Here is a 19,045-nt window from a genome sequence, read left to right on the forward strand (position 1 = left end):
GACCTTCCTCCCCAGATAGATCTTCGTCTTCGGCGGCTTCGCACTGCGGGCCAATTCACTTGGCCATCTGGAGCAGATCGAAAGCTATGCCCCTGGCCGTCAGGTCAGATTTGAAAGTTTAAACTACACGGCTGACATCCGCGGGGACTTGATCCTCGACGGATTCGAGCCACTGCCGAGCGCGTCGCACTATCACGACGAGCATGATCTAGCTCTGCCGCCGAACAGTGCCCTGGAGGCCACACCCGCATCGGCTTCGACCCTTAATTCGGAGCCAACTGCGCCGATCGAGGATGGGTGGTTGGACGCCGCCTCGGGGGCTGTGATCCCAACGGCGATCGAGCCGAACACCAGCCCTGCACTCCGCGAGACTCGTGACTCCAAGGAGCCGGACTCCTCTCCGGACTCCGAACCCTCCGCGCCCCTGCCGATCGAATACGATTGGGCGCCGATCATGAAGTTTACTGCCGCGGACATCTTTCAGCACTTGCCTTTCGGTGATATTCTGAAGACACTAAAGTCTCTCTCTTTATCAGGAGAGCCCTGGCCGGACTGCGGTCAGCAAGGTTGGGGTACGGACGATGAAGAAATTCAAAGCCCACCCACCACCCACTTTGTAGCCACTATCGACGATTTAACCGACATGCTCGACTTCGACTTCGAAGACATCGACGGTATGGACGCCGATGCAGGAGACGATGAAGAACTAGCGCCTATTGGGCCCTGGAAAGCCACCTCGTCATACGACATATACATGATGGACACCCCGAAAGAAGGAGATGGCGATGGAACAGCGGAGGATGACCCCTCCAAGAAACAGCCTAAGCGCCGGCGTCAGCGGCACCGCTCAAAATCCCGCCAAAGCAAACACGGCGATTCCGGCACGGGAGATAATAATACTCCGGAGAGTGCCGAAGAAAACCCCCTCCAGCAAGATTCAGCACAGGAGGATAGAGAAGCCAGCCCTCACGAGAGAGCGGCAGACAGAGAGGTCGAGGACGATAATTATACGCCTCCCTCCGAAGACGAGGCAAGCCTCAACGACGACGAATTCGTCGTGCCAGAGGATCCCATTGAGCAAGAGCGTTTTCAACGCAGGCTTATGGCCACGGCAAGAAGCCTCAAGAAAAAACAGCAATAGCTTAGAGCTGATCAAGATTTGCTAGTCGACAGATGGACTGAAGTCCTTGCGGCCGAAGAGCATAAACTCGAACGCCCCTCCAAGAGCTACCCAAAGCGCAGGTTGCTACCCCGATTAGAGGAGGAAGCACTTAAACCTATATCACCAACACTTGATACGGCCGACCGGCCACCTCGTGGTCGCGACAGAGAGGCCTCTCGGCCCTCCACTCAAGCCGCACCCCGTACCAAGGCATGGGAAAATGCGCCTGACCTGTGAGATATGTTGGAGGACAAGGCAAGGCAAACAAGATCGATCTACGGATCGCGTGGGCGCCCCATGACTCGAGACGGTAACCGTCACGCCGGACACAAATCCGGCAGGGCCGAACACAGTAGACAAAGCTCATTGGAGCTACGTCGTGATATAGCCCAGTACAGAGGTGCCGCACACCCACTATGCTTCACAGACGAAGTAATGGATCATCAAATCCCCGAGGGTTTCAAACCCGTAAACATCGAATCATATGATGGCACAACAGATCCCGTGGTATGAATCGAGGATTATCTCCTTCATATCCATATGGCCCGCGGCGATGATCTCCACGCCATCAAATACCTCCCACTCAAGCTTAAAGGACCAGCTCGGCATTGGCTTAACAGCTTGCCAGCAGGATCAATCAGTTGTTGGGAGGACCTGGAAGCCGCATTCCTCGACAATTTCCAGGGCACTTATGTGCGGCCCCCAGACGCAGATGACCTAAGCCACGTAATTCAGCAGCCAGATGGATCGGCCAGGCAATTCTGGACATGGTTCCTAACAAAGAAAAATCAAATAGTCGACTGTCCGGACGCAGAGGCCCTAGCAGCCTTCAAGCACAATATCCGTGACGAGTGGCTTGCCCGGCACCTTGGACAGGAAAAACCGAAATCTATGACAGCACTCACGACACTCATGACTCGCTTTTGCGCGGGAGAAGACAGCTGGCTTGCTCGTAGCAACAATATGACCAAGAACCCTGGTAATTCGGATACCAGGGACAGTAGTGGCAGGTCTCGTCGCAACAAGCAGAAGCGCCGCATTAACGGCGACAATGCTGAGGATATGACAGTTAATGCCGGATTCAGAGGCTATAAATCCGGCCAGCGGAAAAAGCCATTCAAAAGAAACCCTAGGGGCCCGTCCAGTTTGGATCAATACTCGATCGCTTGTGCCAGATACACGGCACCCTCAAAAAGCCGGCCAATCACACCAACAGGGATTCTTGGGTGTTCAAGCAGGCAGGCAAGTTAAATGCCGAAAATACTGACAATGGGCTGCATAGCGATGACGACGAAGAGCCCCGGCCGCCGAACAACAGTGGACAGAAGGGTTTTCCCCCACAAGTGCGGACGATGAACATGATATACGCAACCCACATCCCCAAGAGGGAGCGGAAGCGCGCGTTAAGGGACGTATACACGGTAGAGCCAGTCGCCCCAAAGTTCAACCCATGGTCCTCGTGCCCGATCACCTTTGATCAAAGGGACCATCCCACTAGCACCCGTCATGGCGGATTCGCCGCATTGGTTCTAGACCCAATTATTGGCGGATTTCATCTCACTAGAGTCCTTATGGACGGCGGCAGCAGCCTGAACCTGCTTTACCAGGATACAGTGCGGAAAATGGGCATAGATCCCTCGAGGATTAAGCCCACCAAAACGACCTTTAAAGGCGTAATGCCAGGTGTAGAGGCCAACTGTACAGGCTCAGTCACACTTGAAGTGGTCTTCGGATCTCCGGATAATTTTCGAAGCAAGGAGTTAATCCTTGATATAGTCCCATTCCGCAGTGGCTATCACGCACTGCTCGGGCGAACCGCATTCGCCAAGTTCAATGCGGTACCGCACTACGCATACCTTAAGCTCAAGATGCCAGGCCCTCAAGGAGTAATTACGGCGGTCAATGGAAACACCGAACGCTCTCTCCGAACAGAGGAGCACACGACGGCCCTTGCTACGGAAGTACAAAGCAGCCTCTCCAGGCAGTTCTCCAGTCCGGCCATTAAACGTCCGGACACCGTCAAGCGCGCCCGGAGTAACCTACAACAAGACCGCCTGGCACGTTCCGAGCAGGCGTAGCAATGCGGTCCCAACCCCAGCCCTCGCAAAAATGCGACACCAGTACTTCGCATACATAACTACGCTCTAGAAATACCATGGGTGCAGGGGGAGGGGCACCATCACGACACGCTCGAACCACGGCTTAAACCGCACCAGGGGCTGCCGATTTTTTAATTTTCTCTTACTTTTAGGACTCCACTCTTCGGAAGGCCTGTTCGGCAGTTCAATTGCCGCACAAACGATGCAAGAACCAGGGAAGCAGACAAGCCATGCCGCATTACGGAACTCCCAGTGGTCTCTATCACGAGCAGTATACCTGTTTCGCTTACCATTCCGCAGCCTGCCCCTGGAACGGACATGTTAAATAGTCCAACCTTTTGCTTATCGCATTATTTGTATCGTTCTGCTTTGATCGCAGCCCTTTTTAATAAACAATGCATAGCTTTTGTCTATTTTTGCATTACTTTTTTTACAAATATATGTTCCTTAACGACATGTTGCACCCGTACACTTTGGTACGGCCAAAATACGCTAGGGGCTTTAGTACCCCTCAATATGGTGTGAGAAGTCCGAACACTTTAACAAGTGCGGCACCCCGAACTTATAGCATTATATGCATCGGCTCCGAATCATGTCTTGGGTCAATAGTTGGGTTTGCCCGGCTCCTATGTTTTGGTGCCTTACGTTCCGCTATATCGGCTAAGGTAGCACTAGGAGAACTACTGCGATTGTGCCCCAGTTGAGCTGGGTCGAGCACCTCAGTAGAGAAAGCTAAAACTGACTTTCATGATGAAGCGAGAGCTGGTCGCTGTTCGAGAGGTTCTTCGAGTCCTTAAAGACTTATGCCGCTTAGAGCGAGGAGTCGGCTCTACCCGGCCAAGGCGTGGATAGCGCCCTGAACTCGGTCTTCCGAATACCAGGGGCTTCTCCGAAATTTAAAATTATAGAATTCTATGGCTAAGTGAGAGTGTTCAAGCATTATAGTCTGATTGCCTTGTTCGTTGTGCTGAGCGCCTCCCTCGAAGGACCCAAACATGGGAAAAAGAGCGCTCAGGTTTATCCCCGAACACCTCAGCACTAGCGGCACGGGGGCAGAAGCCGACGACTCGCCATCTCTCAGAATTGATAAACAGCCGCACAGAAGGTAATATTTTAAATTCCAACAGCATTGCTTAGCGCATATGAACAAGTTTTCAGCGCACAGGACAAAACGAGCGACTTTTACTCAAAAATTACATCCCTGGAACACTCATCCGCCATAAGGCAGGCACCCTTCAGAACATCCTTATAATAATTCTCGGGCTTGCGATGCTCCTTCCCCGGCGGTGGCCCGTCCTTCACAAGCTTCTCAGCATCCAGCTTGCCCCAGTGCACCTTAGCACGGGCAAGGTCCCTACGGGCACCTTCAATGCAGACGGAGCGCTTGATGACTTCGAGCCTTGGACAGGCCCCCACCAGCCGCCGCACCAGCCCGAAATAGCTCCCAGGCAGAGCCTCTCCAGGCCACAGCCGAACTATGATGCCCTTCATGGCCTGTTTGGCCGCCTTGTGGAGCTCGACCAGTTGCTTCAGCTGGTCGCTCAGGGGCACGGGGTGTCCGGCCTCAGCATACTGAGACCATAACACCTTCTCCGTCGAGCTGCCCTCCTCGGCTCGATAAAATGCGGCGGCATCGGACACGCTACGGGGAAGATCTACGAATGCTCCTGGAGAGCTCCGGATTCAGGTAAGTAACAAGTAACTTACGTTTATCTGTTTGCTTTGCATAAAGAATGCCTTACCCGCCGCTATCTTTTTCACCTCATCCAACTCCTGGAGGGTCTTCTGGGATTCGGCCTTGGCAGACTTGGCATTTTCAATAGCCACCACGAGCTCGGACGCTCGCGTCTTTGAGTCAAGCTCCAACTCATGTTTTTCCATGAGAGCCTGGAGCTCTTGCCGCACCTTGCCAACCTCGGCCTCATACTTCTCCCGCTCAGTGCGCTCCGTGGCCGCCATCTTCTCGGCCTCGACCAGCGCTTGCTTAAGGGTCGCCACCTCAGACGTGGCCCCTACAATAGCCACGATGATCCTGTCATTTTTTTGCAATTGCACTTTTTATATATATATTTAAAATAGGGTATCTCTTACCTTCCTTCTCCTCGAGCTGCTTCTTGGCATGCCCGAGCTCTTGCTCGGACTGCTCGAGGTTCTGCTTTAGCGTGTCCACTTCCGCAGTTAGTACGGCGGACGCCAGCAGAGAAGCCTGCATACGCATATTGACTCCTTTTTGTTAGACTCCTGCAAATTTCATTTTGATCCTCTATTCGGCTTTTCTTCCCGAACGCCAAACAGAGCATCAGGGGCTACTGTCTATGCGGTAATATTATTTACACATTCTTTACTTACCTCAAAGCCTGTTAAAAGGCTAGTACAAGCTTCAGTCAGTCCGCTCTTGGCAGACTGAACCTTCTGGACCACCGCACTCATAATGGTGTGGTGCTCCTCGTCGATGGAGGCGCCTTTGAGCACCTCCAACAGATTGTCCGTGCCTCCGGTTGGACGGGGGTCACCGGCACGGTGGGCTTGCTCCTCTTGGAAGGAGGTCGCCCGCCGGACTCTGGAACCTTTGAAGGTTCCGGAGCGGTGTCCGGCCTAGGGCCGGACTTGGAGCCCTAGGGGGTTCTATCCCCTTCACTCCTGGGGTCCGGGAGGTCGCCTTGCGGCGCCTCCAGGACCACCTCCTCCCAGATTGGAACCTGTTGGGACAACACTTTGGTGTCGTCCGTAGGGCGGGGGGGGGGGGGGAGGAAGCCATCGGAAACGAATTCACATCCGATGAGTCCAGTGAACTGCTCGACGACGCGTCGAGCCGGTCTTTGGGTGGGCTGCATAAACATATTCGACATAAGGGAAAGCTGTGCAATAAAGGAATACTATGAATTACTCTGGTATCCGGATACTTACGATTTAGCCAGGGGCTTGGCCCTGAGCGGCCACTCCTCTCCGCCGTCGTCGGCGTGGTGGAGTAGTCCAGAGGAAAGGTTTTCCCCTTCTTGGACCCTTCGGCCTCCCCAGTTGGGGTGGCCTTCCTTTTCTTCCCTTCCCCCGCTGGAGGGGGAGGGGTCTCTTCTTCCTCCTACTCGTCTTCATGGGAGGAATGCGTCTTGGAGTCGTCGGATGAGGGATCTGACACCTCCAGGCACCGGGCACTCTTTCGAGTCCCCGTGGCCTTCTTCTCCGGCACCACATGGGGTGCCGGAACCAGCAGCTTCGCCAAACGAGCGTCCGCTGGGCCTTCGGGCAAAGGAGCCGGACAGTTGATCTGTCCGGACGTCTCCTGCCAATCCTGTCAAAGGTAAGGGATATTAGATCCCGCATGGAGTCAAACTATGAAAAACTGATACCCTGTAAAAGGTAAAAATATCTTACCGGATGAGCGTGACGCTGCATACTGAATCCGCGATCCTCGGTAGCGGATGCGGGGGCCTCGGCGCCCTTGAAAAGCACCTTCCAGGCATCTTCGTATGTCGTGTCAAAGAGCCTGCTCAGAGTTCGGTGCCGCGCCGGGTCGAACTCCCACAGGTTGAAAGCCCATTGTTGACACGGGAGGATCCGGCGGATGAGCATAACCTGGACTACGTTGACAAGTTTGAGCTTCTTGTCCACCAGGGTTTGGACGCATGTTTGGAGTCCGGTCAGCTCTCCTTTTTTACCCCACGACAGGCCCATCTCCTTCCAGGAGGTGAGCCGCGTAGGGGGTCCGGATCGGAACTCGGGGGCTGCGACCCATTCAGGGTCGCGCGGTTCGGTGATGTAAAACCACCCCGATTGCCACCCCTTCAGGGTCTCCACAAAGGAGCCCTCGAGCCATAAGACGTTGGGCATTTTGCCCACCATGGCGCCTCCGCACTCTGCCTGGTTGTCGCGCACCACCTTCGGCTTGACATTGAAAGTCTTGAGCCATAGGCCGAAATGGGGGCGGATGCGGAGGAAAGCCTCGCACACGACGATAAACACCGAGATGTTGAGGACAAAGTTCGGGGCCAGATCCTGGAAATCCAGGCCATAGTAGAACATGAGCCCCCGGACAAATGGGTGGAGAGGGAAGCCCAGTCCGCGGAGGAAATGGGGGAGGAACACCACCCTCTCATGGGGCCTAGGGGTGGGGATGAACTGCCCCTCTTCAGGAAGCCGGTGCGCAATGTCGTTAGACAAGTATCCGGCCTTCCTTAGTCTTTTGATGTGTCCCTCTGTAATAGAGGAGACCATCCACTTGCCTCCCGCTCCGGACATGGCTGGAGAAGATTGAGGTGGGGAGTGCGGACTTGGGCGCTGGAGCTCGGGTGCGCAAGAATGGATAGGCAAAGGAGGAAGAAGGCGTAGGTGAAAAGGTGGGTCCTTATCCCCTTATATGGGTGGACGCAACTAGGTGTCCCCACCAGCCTGGTAAAACTCGCTTATCCCCAAGCGCCGTAATCAATGGCGCGGTTGGGTTACCCACGCCTGTATTGATGAGAATCCCGGAATAAGGGGACATGATCTCTGCTTCGACAAGACGTGCCAAGGAAACCGCCTCGCATGCTGCGCTGAGGTGGGATAATAAAACGATTCGAATAAAGGCTTGGCCGTGGTGCGTCACACTACGGAATACGTCAGCAGATTAGATTTGTGAAAATATTATTCTCTCTATGGCAATATGTGGAAACTTATTTTGCAGAGCCGGACACTATCTTTGTGTTCAAAATCTTCTATGAAGTACTTGAAGGAGGAACCCGCCTTGCAATGCCGAAGACAAACTGCGCGCCGGACTCGTCGTCATTGAAGTCTGGTTCAGGGGCTACTGAGGGAGTCCTGGATTAGGGGGTGTCCGGATGGCCGGACTATACCTTCAGCCAGACTCCTGGACTATGAAGATACAAGATTGAAGACTTCGTCCCGTGTTCGAAAGGGACTTTCCTTGGCGTGGAAGGCAAGCTTGGCGATACGGATATGTAGATCTCCTAGCACTGTAACCGACTTTGTGTAACCCTAACCCTCTCCGGTGTCTATATAAACCGGAGGGTTTTAGTCCGTAGGACAACATACAGAACAACAATCATACCATAGGCTAGCTTCTAGGGTTTAGCCTCTCTGATCTCGTGGTAGATCTACTCTTATACTACCCATATCATCAATATTAATCAAGCAGGACGTAGGGTTTTACCTCCATCAAGAGGGCCCGAACCTGGGTAAAACTTCGTGTCCCTTGCCTCCTGTTACCATCTGGCCTAGACGCACAGTTCGGGACCCCCTACCCGAGATCCGTCGGTTTTGACACCGACAGTAAGCCCATGATGGGTATCAATCTGACTAACCCAATAATTGTTGAGGAGAGCTTTTTGGACCGAGGTAGATTTCATTGTTGAGAGGTCAAATATCTTTGGGGCAATATCGTTGGGTCTCATGCCATTGAGCCAAGATGATTCCCAGAACTTCGCCTTACATCTGTTTCCAACACTAATTTTATTTATATTTTGAACAAGTTGCAAATTGTCACATTGAGTTTGCAAAAAAAGTGCAACACTTTAAACGTTGTTTGATAGCAAAGTATTTTCTAAGTATTCTAAGAATACTACAGTTTTTTCAAATATCATAGTTTTATTTACTGTGACCTATTTGGTTAGCACTAAATATTGTGTTATTAAAACTAGAGTATTCTTGAAACTGTAGTAATTTCTCTGCATAAAAAAAGGAACCCTGGACCTCTTTTTAAAAAATAGAGCAAGGGAAAGAAACGAGCTAGCTAGGCTGGGTACGTACGTACCTTGTGGTGGATGGTTGGTACATACCTTGCCTCTTGTCAGAATCTTTGGGCCAGGGTCCCGAATCTCCCATACAATCTTCAAGATGTTTCTTGGGGCAAATTAATAGCGCAGCAGATTGATAAAGATGCTAATTCTGTTCAGTTTGATCATGTGGGTGGATTTCTGAGAGCCAGAATCTCGCATGATGTGAGTAAACCTTTGAGGAGATGGATTTTGATTAACTTCGGAAAGAGGAAGAAGACAGACCTGTACGACATACAGTATGAGCAAGTTCCCCACTTCTGTTTCTCTTGCGGCAGACTAGGTCATCCGATTTATTTTGCCCAACCCCAGGCCCCCGCGATGAACATGGAGAACTCCCTTTCGGGCCTAAGTTGAGAGCACCAGAGGATAAGAAGAAGGCTGTGTTAGGGGATAGTATGAACAAAGAGCAATTCTCAGGCCCGAGCAGCCAGAGAGAGTCGAAGAACTCGAGTAACGTTGGCAAGGATGGAGATGAGGTGAACTCTCCTGTCAAGAAAACAACATCTAGCAACAAGAGGAAAGAGGCACCCAAAAAAGTCTACCGACGAGTAGTACCTGCTCCTTTGCTTCTGATGGATGGAAAAACTATAGCTGGTTCAGAGCAAGGTGAGCTTCAGGATACAGGTTTGGACTCAGCCAGAGAAGGGGACGAGCAAGTTGAGGAGAGGATTCCAAAGAAGAAGAAACCAACGCCTAAAAACTCGGCAGCGTCTGCAGAGCAGCGCTGCCCGTCCCAATGACATGCATTAGCTGAACTGCCGGGGGCTTGGGAACCCCGAGGCAGTTCGTGAGCTTCGCCGGCTGGTGAAGCAAGAAGGTCCCGCCCTGCTGTTCGTAATGGAAACTAAAATCAGGGCTAAGAGAGTGGAGGACCTGCGATATCAGTTTGGTTTCTCAGGTTGTTTCGCAGTTGATAGTGTTGGACTAAGTGGTGGAATTGGGCTTTTCTGGTCCAGTGATGTGGATGTTAACCTGAAAAATTACAGCAAGAATCACATCGATGTTTCGGTGAGGTTCAAGGACCAAGCCGCAACGGAGTGGCGGTTTATTGGGTCCTATGGTGAACCGTGGGTCGAAGATAGGCATCACAGTTGGCGCTTTCTTCGGACCTTACATGCCATGCCGCATTCTTCATGGCTGTGCATGGGCTGCTTTAACGAGACGCTTTTTGGTGATGAACACTTCAATAAGTCTGCTAGACCGGAATGGCAAATGAAGGCTTTTCGTGAAGCTGTTGAGGATATTTCCTTCCAAGATCTTGGTTGGTCTGGAGTGGCATATACATGGGACACTAGACAAAGTGGTGATGACAATGTGAAAGCAAGACTAGATCGAGCCTTTGCAAATGAAGCCTTTCGTCAGCATTATGAGGACATTCGGGTGCGTCATATAAGTGCTGCCGAGTCAGATCACTGTTTTGTGGTGACAGAGATCCATGGTACGAAGCAGATGGAAGGCGTGCGCCGAGCAAAATAGTTCAGACATGAGAATGTTTGGCAGACTCATTCTGACTATGATACCCTAGTCACAGAAGCATGGCGTAGACAAGCACGGGCACCGGGGCTGCAAGGAATTGTGGAGTCACTGGGTGCGCTACAGAAGGAACCAGAGCCATGGGGGGCTAAAGAGTTTGGATGTCTTGCGAGGAAAGTTTCGCAATTGCAAAAGAAGCTTGATAAACTACGCAAACAGTCCATAGGCCGGGGGCCTTCTGACGAAGAGAAAACCACTGTAATCCAGCTCCGAGAGGCGCTCTGTCAAGAGGAAATCTGGCTGCGACAACGCTCACGGGTTTTGTGGCTTCATGCAGGAGACCGCAACACAGGTTACTTTCAGGCACAAGCTAAGCAGCGACAACGTATGAACAAGATAAGCGGCTTGATGAGAGCCGATGGGTCAGTTTGTGCAGATGCAGAAGAAGACAAGCAAGAAATTCAGACGTTCTATCAGGCACTTTACACATCCCAAGGGGTGACTGATATGAGTGAGCTGCTCGCTCACGTACCGGTGAACGTCACGCCGGAGATGAACGAGATGCTGACGAAACCATTCGAGGCACAAGAAGTCCATGAGGCGCTGTCTCAAATGGCCCCATCTAAAGCACCAGGCGTGGATGGTTTCACAGCCGGTTTTTTCCAATGGCATTGGCACTTGTTAAAAGATGATGTAACTAATGCAGTGTTGGGTTTTCTAAATGGGGGTGAGCTGCCAGTGGGTCTCAATGACACCTGCATAACCTTGATTCCAAAGGTACGGTATCCCCAATCGATCTCTCAGTATCGACCCATTGCATTATGTCCCGTGCTATATAAAATTGCAGCTAAGGTTATCACTAACCGCATGAGGGGATGCATGGATGAGATCATCAGCGAGGAACAAAGTGCATTTGTTCCTGGGCGTTTGATAACTGACAGTGTTTTGGTGGCCTTTGAAAGTGTCCATACACTCCGTAGGCGGAAGAAAGGCAAGAACCATGCATGTGCAGTTAAACTGGACATGATGAAAGCGTACGGCAGAGTCGAGTGGCACTATCTGGAGGCTATCCTATTGCGCTTGGGATTTAGTCCTATCTGGATAAGTTTAATAATGAAATGTGTAACCTCTGTTCGTTTCTCTGTGAGAGTAAATGGTGAACTGCAACCTTACTTCACGCCTTCCAGGGGGTTGCGGCAAGGTGACCCTGCTTCACCATACCTATTTCTGCTTTGTGCAGAAGTTTTCTCATCCATGCTAAAATTCTATGGTGGATATATTGACAGAGGCATTAGGGCGAGTGTGCGCTCGCCTTGGGTGAGTCACCTGCTTTTTGCTGACGATTGTCTGATCTTTCTAAATGCAAACTCACAATCTGCAGAAAGATTGAACGACATCTTAAGGATCTATGATGCAGCAGGACAGCGGGTCAACAAAGATAAAAGTGCAATATTCTTAAGCCCCAACACACCTGACTCCATCCGACAGAATATCAAAGGAACGCTGGGCATATTGGTCGAAGCGTTCAGCGACAGATATCTTGGTCTTCCCACTGTCGTTGGCCGGATCACGAGCGGCACTTTCGAACATATCGGCGAACGGTCTAGGAGTAAGATGCAAGGCTGGTCAGAAAGACTTTTTGCGTGTGCAGGAAGAGAGGTCCTACTCAAAACAATTATACAGGCGATTCCCACATACAGTATGAGCTGTTTTCTCCTGACAAAAAAGGTGTGCAAGAAGCTCACCTCCAGTATGGCGAAGTATTGGTGGAGAAGTTCGATCGATAAGAGGTCTCTTCACTGGATCTCTTGGAAGGAATTGGCAAAACCAAAATGTAAGGGAGGGATGGGTTTTCGCGACCTCCACATGTTCAATCTGGCACTTCTTGGTAAACATGGTTGGCGTTTCATGACCAATCCCACCTCGCTTTGTGCCAGAGTTTTGAAGGGTAGATATTTTCCAGACACTGATTTCCTGCAGGCTAGAGCACCAAAGGCTTCTTCGGCTATATGGCGGGCAATCATCTCTGGACGGGAAGCTTTGCTAGCAGGGATTGTTCGACGTGTTGGGGATGGTACTTCAATCAATCCATGGACAGATAAATGGATTCCTACAACACTAACCAGAGCACCCTTGCTCAGACCGCCGGGCTCTAACATCAACCAAGTTAGCGAGCTTATTGATACAGAGAACTGGACTTGGAAACAAGACCTAGTTCGTCACACTTTTATCGCACCGGACACTGAGGCCATTCTGAATATTCCTCTTCAACGCGGCGGGGGCAAAGATACATTGGCATGGGCACATGAGAGATCAGACATCTACACTGTAAAATCAGTGTACCGAGCTCTAGTGATTCAGAAAGAGCATCAAGCTCGAGAAGAAGGGCATGTTACCGAGTCTTCGGTCAGTAAGCAGCAGCTGTGGAAGTCATTATGGTCTCTCAAAGTGGTATCAAAAGTGCGAGTGTTTTGGTGGAGGGTACTCCGTGGTATACTTCCCGATGAATGCACGCTCAAGTATCGGCATATTCGAGACACCAACCTATGCAAAATCTGCAAGGCAAAGGAAGAGGACTTGGAGCATGCACTCATGCACTGTTCACATGCCCAAAGGTTTTGGGAGGAAGCACGCCGGCTCCTGGATATCAAACTCCCGCGGCTCCACTCTTCTACCTGGGCAACCAACATCTTATGCGATACAAGATTCTCGGCCAAAGAACGAGCAACTATTATTTCTGCCATGTGGTCTATCTGGACCTCAAGGAACAAATGGACGCAGGAAGGTGACAAACTGGACCCGGCAAATTCAGTTTGACTCACACGAGAGGCGCTGGTATTGTTGCATATTCCTTCACAGCATGTGATCACGCTGCCAAGATATGGGTGGCGCCCCCGGAGTCACCCGAGATCAAGATAAATACTGATGCGGCGACTATGCGTGAGGAAGGAAAAAGCGGAGCTGGAGGTATTGCGCGTTCATCTACAGCCCTTTTAGGTGCTTGGTGTAAACCCCACCCTGGAGTGACTGACCCCCTCATCGCTGAAGCCCTAGCTGCAAGAGACGGAGTTATCTTCACAAATCTCAGAGGGTTTACGCACGTGGTGCTGGAGACTGATAGTCTTGAGGTGGTCAACCTCTGGAACACTCGCCGCAACAGTTGTTCAGTTGTGGCTCCAATTCTTCAAGACATTGATGAGCTTTCTGCTAGTTTCATTTCTTTTGTTTTTCTGCATGTTAGTAGATCAGCCAATGTCTCAGCTCACCTTTGTGCAAAACGCGCTTGTACGGTGACTGTGACTGAAAGTTGGCTTACTGAAACTCCCAGCTTCCTGATCAGCATCCTCCAGACTGCCCAGTGAATACATTTATTTGAATAAAGCTCATAATTCCCTGCAAAAAAACGTACCTTGCATGTTCAGTTTTTGCATTCTCCTGTTCTTATTCACGCGTATGGTAAGGTAAGGGCTACCTAGCTAGTTGCCGGGAATAACGCACCAGAAATTGTAAAGAAGCCAGCTAAGCGTGTTTACCCTGCTAACGTTAAGCTATATGCTAGCTAGCTGCATGTGCATGGCAGATTAGTTGAATGCAACAGAAAAAAATATATTCAAATGGCCAGCTAGCTGCGTTTGTTTGCACTGCTAACACAATGGCTAGGCAGCAAAATTTACAGCAGTGTGCGACAACAACCAAACAGGTTCTATGTATTGTGAATACTTTAAAATATTGTGTTTTGATGAAGGGTCCCGATAACTGCCACATGTGTGGTGTATCGGGTAGTTGTGCCACACGCCTCGTGTGGCATGGACAGCAACCAGCCCACACACCTACGTGTGGGCAAAACAACTAATGCCCACACACATCTTTTTTTCCCTCCTGAACCCTCTCACATGCGTGCGTGTGGACGAAGTTGATAACGCCCACATGCCCGTATGTCAGGCCTCGTACCCTTCTGGTCCCGCACGCGACGCGTGACGCCCACCGCGCGCCTACAGTTGCCATGGTCCAGACCCTCGTCCATGTTCGTTTATCTGCAGTTGCCATGTCGCTGAACTACGGTTGCCATGTCGGACAACTGCAGTTGCCATGGTTGCTCAACTGCAGTTGCCATGTATAATCTGATCTAATGTAGTTGCCATGATTTCATAACTTTAGGAGTTGCCACATACTAACACTAGGCAGTTGAGAGAGTTGCCATGTGCTCACAAGCATGCTAGGGCAGTTGCCATGTAAAAAGGAAGAGTTGCCATCTGCTTACGTGCACGTTAGGGCAGTTGCCATGTACGTGCACGTTGGGGCAGTTGCCATGTACCATGCAAAAACACATGTCAACTCGGTAAAAAACAGTTGCCATCTGCTTACGTGCACAATAGGCAGTTGCCGTGTACCCTGCAAAAACACATGGCAACTCGGGTAAAAAAAGAAAGTTGCCACCTGCTTATAAAGCACACTAGAGGCAGTTGCCATGTGCGCTACAAAAACACATGGCAACTAGCAGCTTACGTGTGGGAGAGGAGACGGGCGTGTTGGCGAGATGACAAATGCCCACACACCAGCCCTTGTGCGTGACTGAAAACTGATGTGTGGGTGAACTGCTAAACGCCCACACACCGGCCCCTTCGTGTGGTAAAACGGATGCGTGGGCGAACTATGTCACACCACACACACGCCTTGTTCTATGTGGCACAGAAAATCAGCCAGATTGTGTCAAAATTCGTGCATATAGTACTGGACGGTAATGGATGCGTGTGGTCAAGATGGTCAACGCCCACACGTGTGGGCATTAACATTTCCGTTGATGAAACCATGGTATCTCATACCCACTGGCAAAATTACTTCAGTTTTGGATACTTCAATTTATTTCACCATTTGCTATCAAACACAGCCTTAGGCATTGAATTAACACACAGTTGCTTGATTGCACATTTCTAGACCAGGGTTGAAAGCAATCTTATAGTAGTACTGCTAGTAAAGTAATCAACATGGTTCACCATTTTGCATACGGCAGTACCAATTTAGTGTTTTTTATGCTTCTTCTGACCTTTCCTCACTTTCGCCGTCTAGCTGCTGCCCTTTGACACGCTTCCTGTTCGGCGGCGGCGGCGGCTCCGCCGCCCCCGTCTGTCTCTGCTCGCGTGACTTCTTCACCATCTTCTCCATTGCCGGAGTTACGTAAGCCGTCGGCATGCGGGCGCATAAAGTCTGCATCCGCATCGTCGGGGCGCATCTAGCAGTCTGCAGCTGCCTCGTCGCCGCGCGCTGCTGCCCATGCGAGCTCATGCCCGACAGGAAGCACGCGCGCCCCGTCGTCTCGTACTCCCGCCGGTCTTCCACGCCAGCGATAAGGACGCGCAGCTCGTCCTCTAGCTCCTTGCACATGGGGTCGCCGGCCATCCCCGGCGCCGAACGCTCCACGGCCTCCAGCCGGCCTCGCAGTATCCGTGCGCCCTCGGCGTGTTGCTCGCGATCGGCCGCCTCCCGCGCCGCCGCCATGTCCTCGGTTGCCTCCACGCGGACGCGCTCACGCTCGACCTCCATGGACGGCCGCACGTCGGCCGCCTCAATTGGCCTCTGGACAACGGCGTCGTCTCCCGCGACGGTGGCTGCCTGCCCTGTCGCAGCATCACGATAAGTGCAGCTCGCTTTGACCAGTCCGGTGACGTCAACGGCATCCTCGGCCCCTGGCACGTCCAGGAATATGAGGAAGCGCCTCTCCTCGTCGGCATAGAGCTCGCCGACGTCCACTGAGGCAGAACGCCCGCCGGCGTCCACCCGGTTGTCGTAGCGCCCCGACTTGACCGCCCGGACGAGCACGCTGGGATGCAAGCACGTCACCGCGATGCGCAGCTCCTGGACGGTGACCGTGAGGAGCCCGCCGATGCACTGCGCGAACGAATCCTGGACGACCGCCTCGTTCTCAATGAAGGAAAATGTGCCGCCGGTCGCCTCCGCGATGGTGTGCATCGCCGCTGCGTCGTGGTCGGTGCCGAAGCCAAACGCATGAACCGCCGGTGGCCGGGCTCCGGCGCCCGTGTACGTGAGCGAAGATGGCACGAGGCTGATGTAGTTGGGGGCGGCACCACTGCGGTGTCTTCTTGGCGCGGTGAACGTGTCCTGCCCGTCGGAGAGAAGCATGATGCTGGCGACGGCGTTCATGTGCTGGCGGTCGCCGAGCACCTGGGCGGCCACACGGAGCCCCTCGCCGATGTTGGTGCCGCCGTTTGCGGCGAGGGATTCCACGGCGCGCTTCGCGGCGGCCTTCCCCGCGTCATACATGCGCACGAGGCGGATCAGCCGGCTCGCGCTGTTGGAGAAGGACACCACGGAGAGGCGGTCGGCGGATCCAAGGTTGTCGATGACGAACCCCATGGCCTGCTTCAGCAGCGCCAGCTTGCGGCCGGTCATGCTGCCGCTGACGTCGAGCACCGTCACGAGGTCCAGCGGCGCGCGCGCCGCCTCGGAGGCGGCCGAAGATGGCGCCCTGGCGTGCACGAGCACCGCGAAGTTTTCGCGGACCGCGGCCCTCGCGACGGCCGGGCACTCACAGTGCGTCCTGAGGACCACCGCACCGCCGTTGGTCGCCGCCGCGGTCTGCGCCCCGACGGTCGGCTCGTCGTCATCGTACGTGCGGGGCACCTGTTGGGACGAGGACGACGGCGACGATGGTGCCGCTGCCTGGGCGGGGGCGTTCACGGCCGGCAGGACGGTCCAGGGCGCCTTGCAGAGCGGGCAGGTGTGGTTCCCGTGGGCGACGCTGGCGGAGATGCAGATGAGGTGGAAGGCGTGGGAGCACTCCGCCGTGTAGCTGGCCTGGCCGCGGACCATGCCGCCGAGGCAGATGGCACACACGTCGGCATCGCCCGTGTCCGCCATGCAGCAGCCAGCCGAGGAATCTTTGGATCTGATGCACGTATACGGAGGCTACTTGCTATGCCAGGGGCGGTTTCTTCTCCGGCTGTTAATTTGTTGGATGAAATCGGCGTATATATAGGAATATACGTTGTAGATATGGAGAATGATTAACGAATTAGTCCGGAAATTAAGGTGCGTAACCGGCCCGGGAACAAGGCGAAAAATTTCTTTCCATATGCGCTTATCGCAGGACGAATCCATCCTTCTTTTGTTTGCCTCGAGAATCGTTCCTTTCCATGCATGGATACTCCCTCCCTCCGTGAATAAGTGTACATCTAAATTTTGTTCTAAGTTAAAGTTTTAAAACTTTGACCAACTTTATAGAAAAATGTAGCAGCATTTATGACACTAAATTAGTATCATTAGATTCTTTTGAAATATACTTTCGTAGTATATCAATTTGATATCACATATGCTAATACTCTTTTCTATAAAGTTGATCATAATTTTAAGTGTTTGACTTAAGACAAAAGCTAAATGTACACTTATTTATGGACGGAGGGAGCACGTACCAATTTTTTGAACCAGGACTATGTAAAAAACAAGAATTATGTCGAAAGTACTAATCACTCCCTTCGTCTCACTAGTGTAAAAAACATTCTTATATTATGAGACGGATAAAATATTAATTATGAAATATCTTTGCAAAGATCTCCCATCTCTGAGGTTACGACAAGTAGCGCACTGTATGCGTGCCATTTGTTACAATATGTGACTTTTACTTTTTTGTTTTATCATGTAAACTTTGCATCCAAATCTTGAACTGTTTTCATAGTTGGATTTTCCGCGTCAAGATTTTTAAAATAATGACCCATGTCGATAGGTTTCGATCAATATATTTTCAAGAAAAAACTGAATTGAGAGTAAATTCTTTTTGTCCTTTCTCGAAGAGGCATAACTGTGCCTCCCACGAAAATAAATCTGTGCCTTTTTTGCATGATAATACATGTCTTATTCATATCATAAAGAACAAATTATAAGTCACGTAAGAACTGATATGATAAAACTGAAAAGATAGCGGAACATCTCTAAGCTTGACACCAACGCCCCTCACCCGCCTCCAGCACCACCACATCAGCCAATGAAGAAAAAATGACGGATCACCTCCTCACCCGAGCTCGACGCGGCTCCATCGCTGATATGCAGCTTTGCGGACTTCCAAGGTTGCTCAACAAAAGTGAAGCCATTGCCGTTGAACGAATCAGACCGGGGCAACACCCCGGACACGCCATCAAACTCCAGATATGGCACCCCACCATGACTAAGACGCCGAAGGAGGAAATCATAACTTCCATCCACGAATCACGAACCCAGCACATGTTCCGTCTTCCAGATGTTGTCGATACAGACCACAATCTGCATCCGCTTCTGAACTACCTCCCAAGCTCCACGCCTCCGCTGGAGCAAACGTCGTCGCAATGACGGAGTCCGAGGACACAGGTCCACCACGAGGATGCCGCCGCCACCACGACATCCTTGCTTGAACAGACTGGTTTCCAAATCCATCCCCAATCATAGGACTGATGGCCTCGTCAGGGAAGGATTTGAAAAATCTTTATTCAGCGCCGTCATCGCCGCCGCCGAGGTGAAGACGATGAACAGCCTAAAACCTAGACTACACGGGA

General features: G+C 51.8%; 1 protein-coding gene across 1 annotated transcript; it reads right to left on the reverse strand.

Moving 5' to 3' along the window:
- Positions 1-15,433: 15,433 nt before the first annotated feature.
- On the reverse strand, positions 15,434-17,570 carry LOC125533204 (E3 ubiquitin-protein ligase WAV3-like). The gene has a single exon (XM_087534651.1). It carries the CDS (start codon positions 17,379-17,381, stop codon positions 15,534-15,536), a length of 1,848 nt encoding a protein of 615 aa, XP_087390777.1. The 5' UTR covers positions 17,382-17,570; the 3' UTR covers positions 15,434-15,533.
- Positions 17,571-19,045: the final 1,475 nt, after the last annotated feature.

The sequence above is a fragment of the Triticum urartu genome, chromosome 7A (assembly GCF_056163025.1).
Source record: "Triticum urartu cultivar PI428250 chromosome 7A, HENAU_Tu73, whole genome shotgun sequence".
NCBI classification, from domain to species: domain Eukaryota; kingdom Viridiplantae; phylum Streptophyta; class Magnoliopsida; order Poales; family Poaceae; genus Triticum; species Triticum urartu.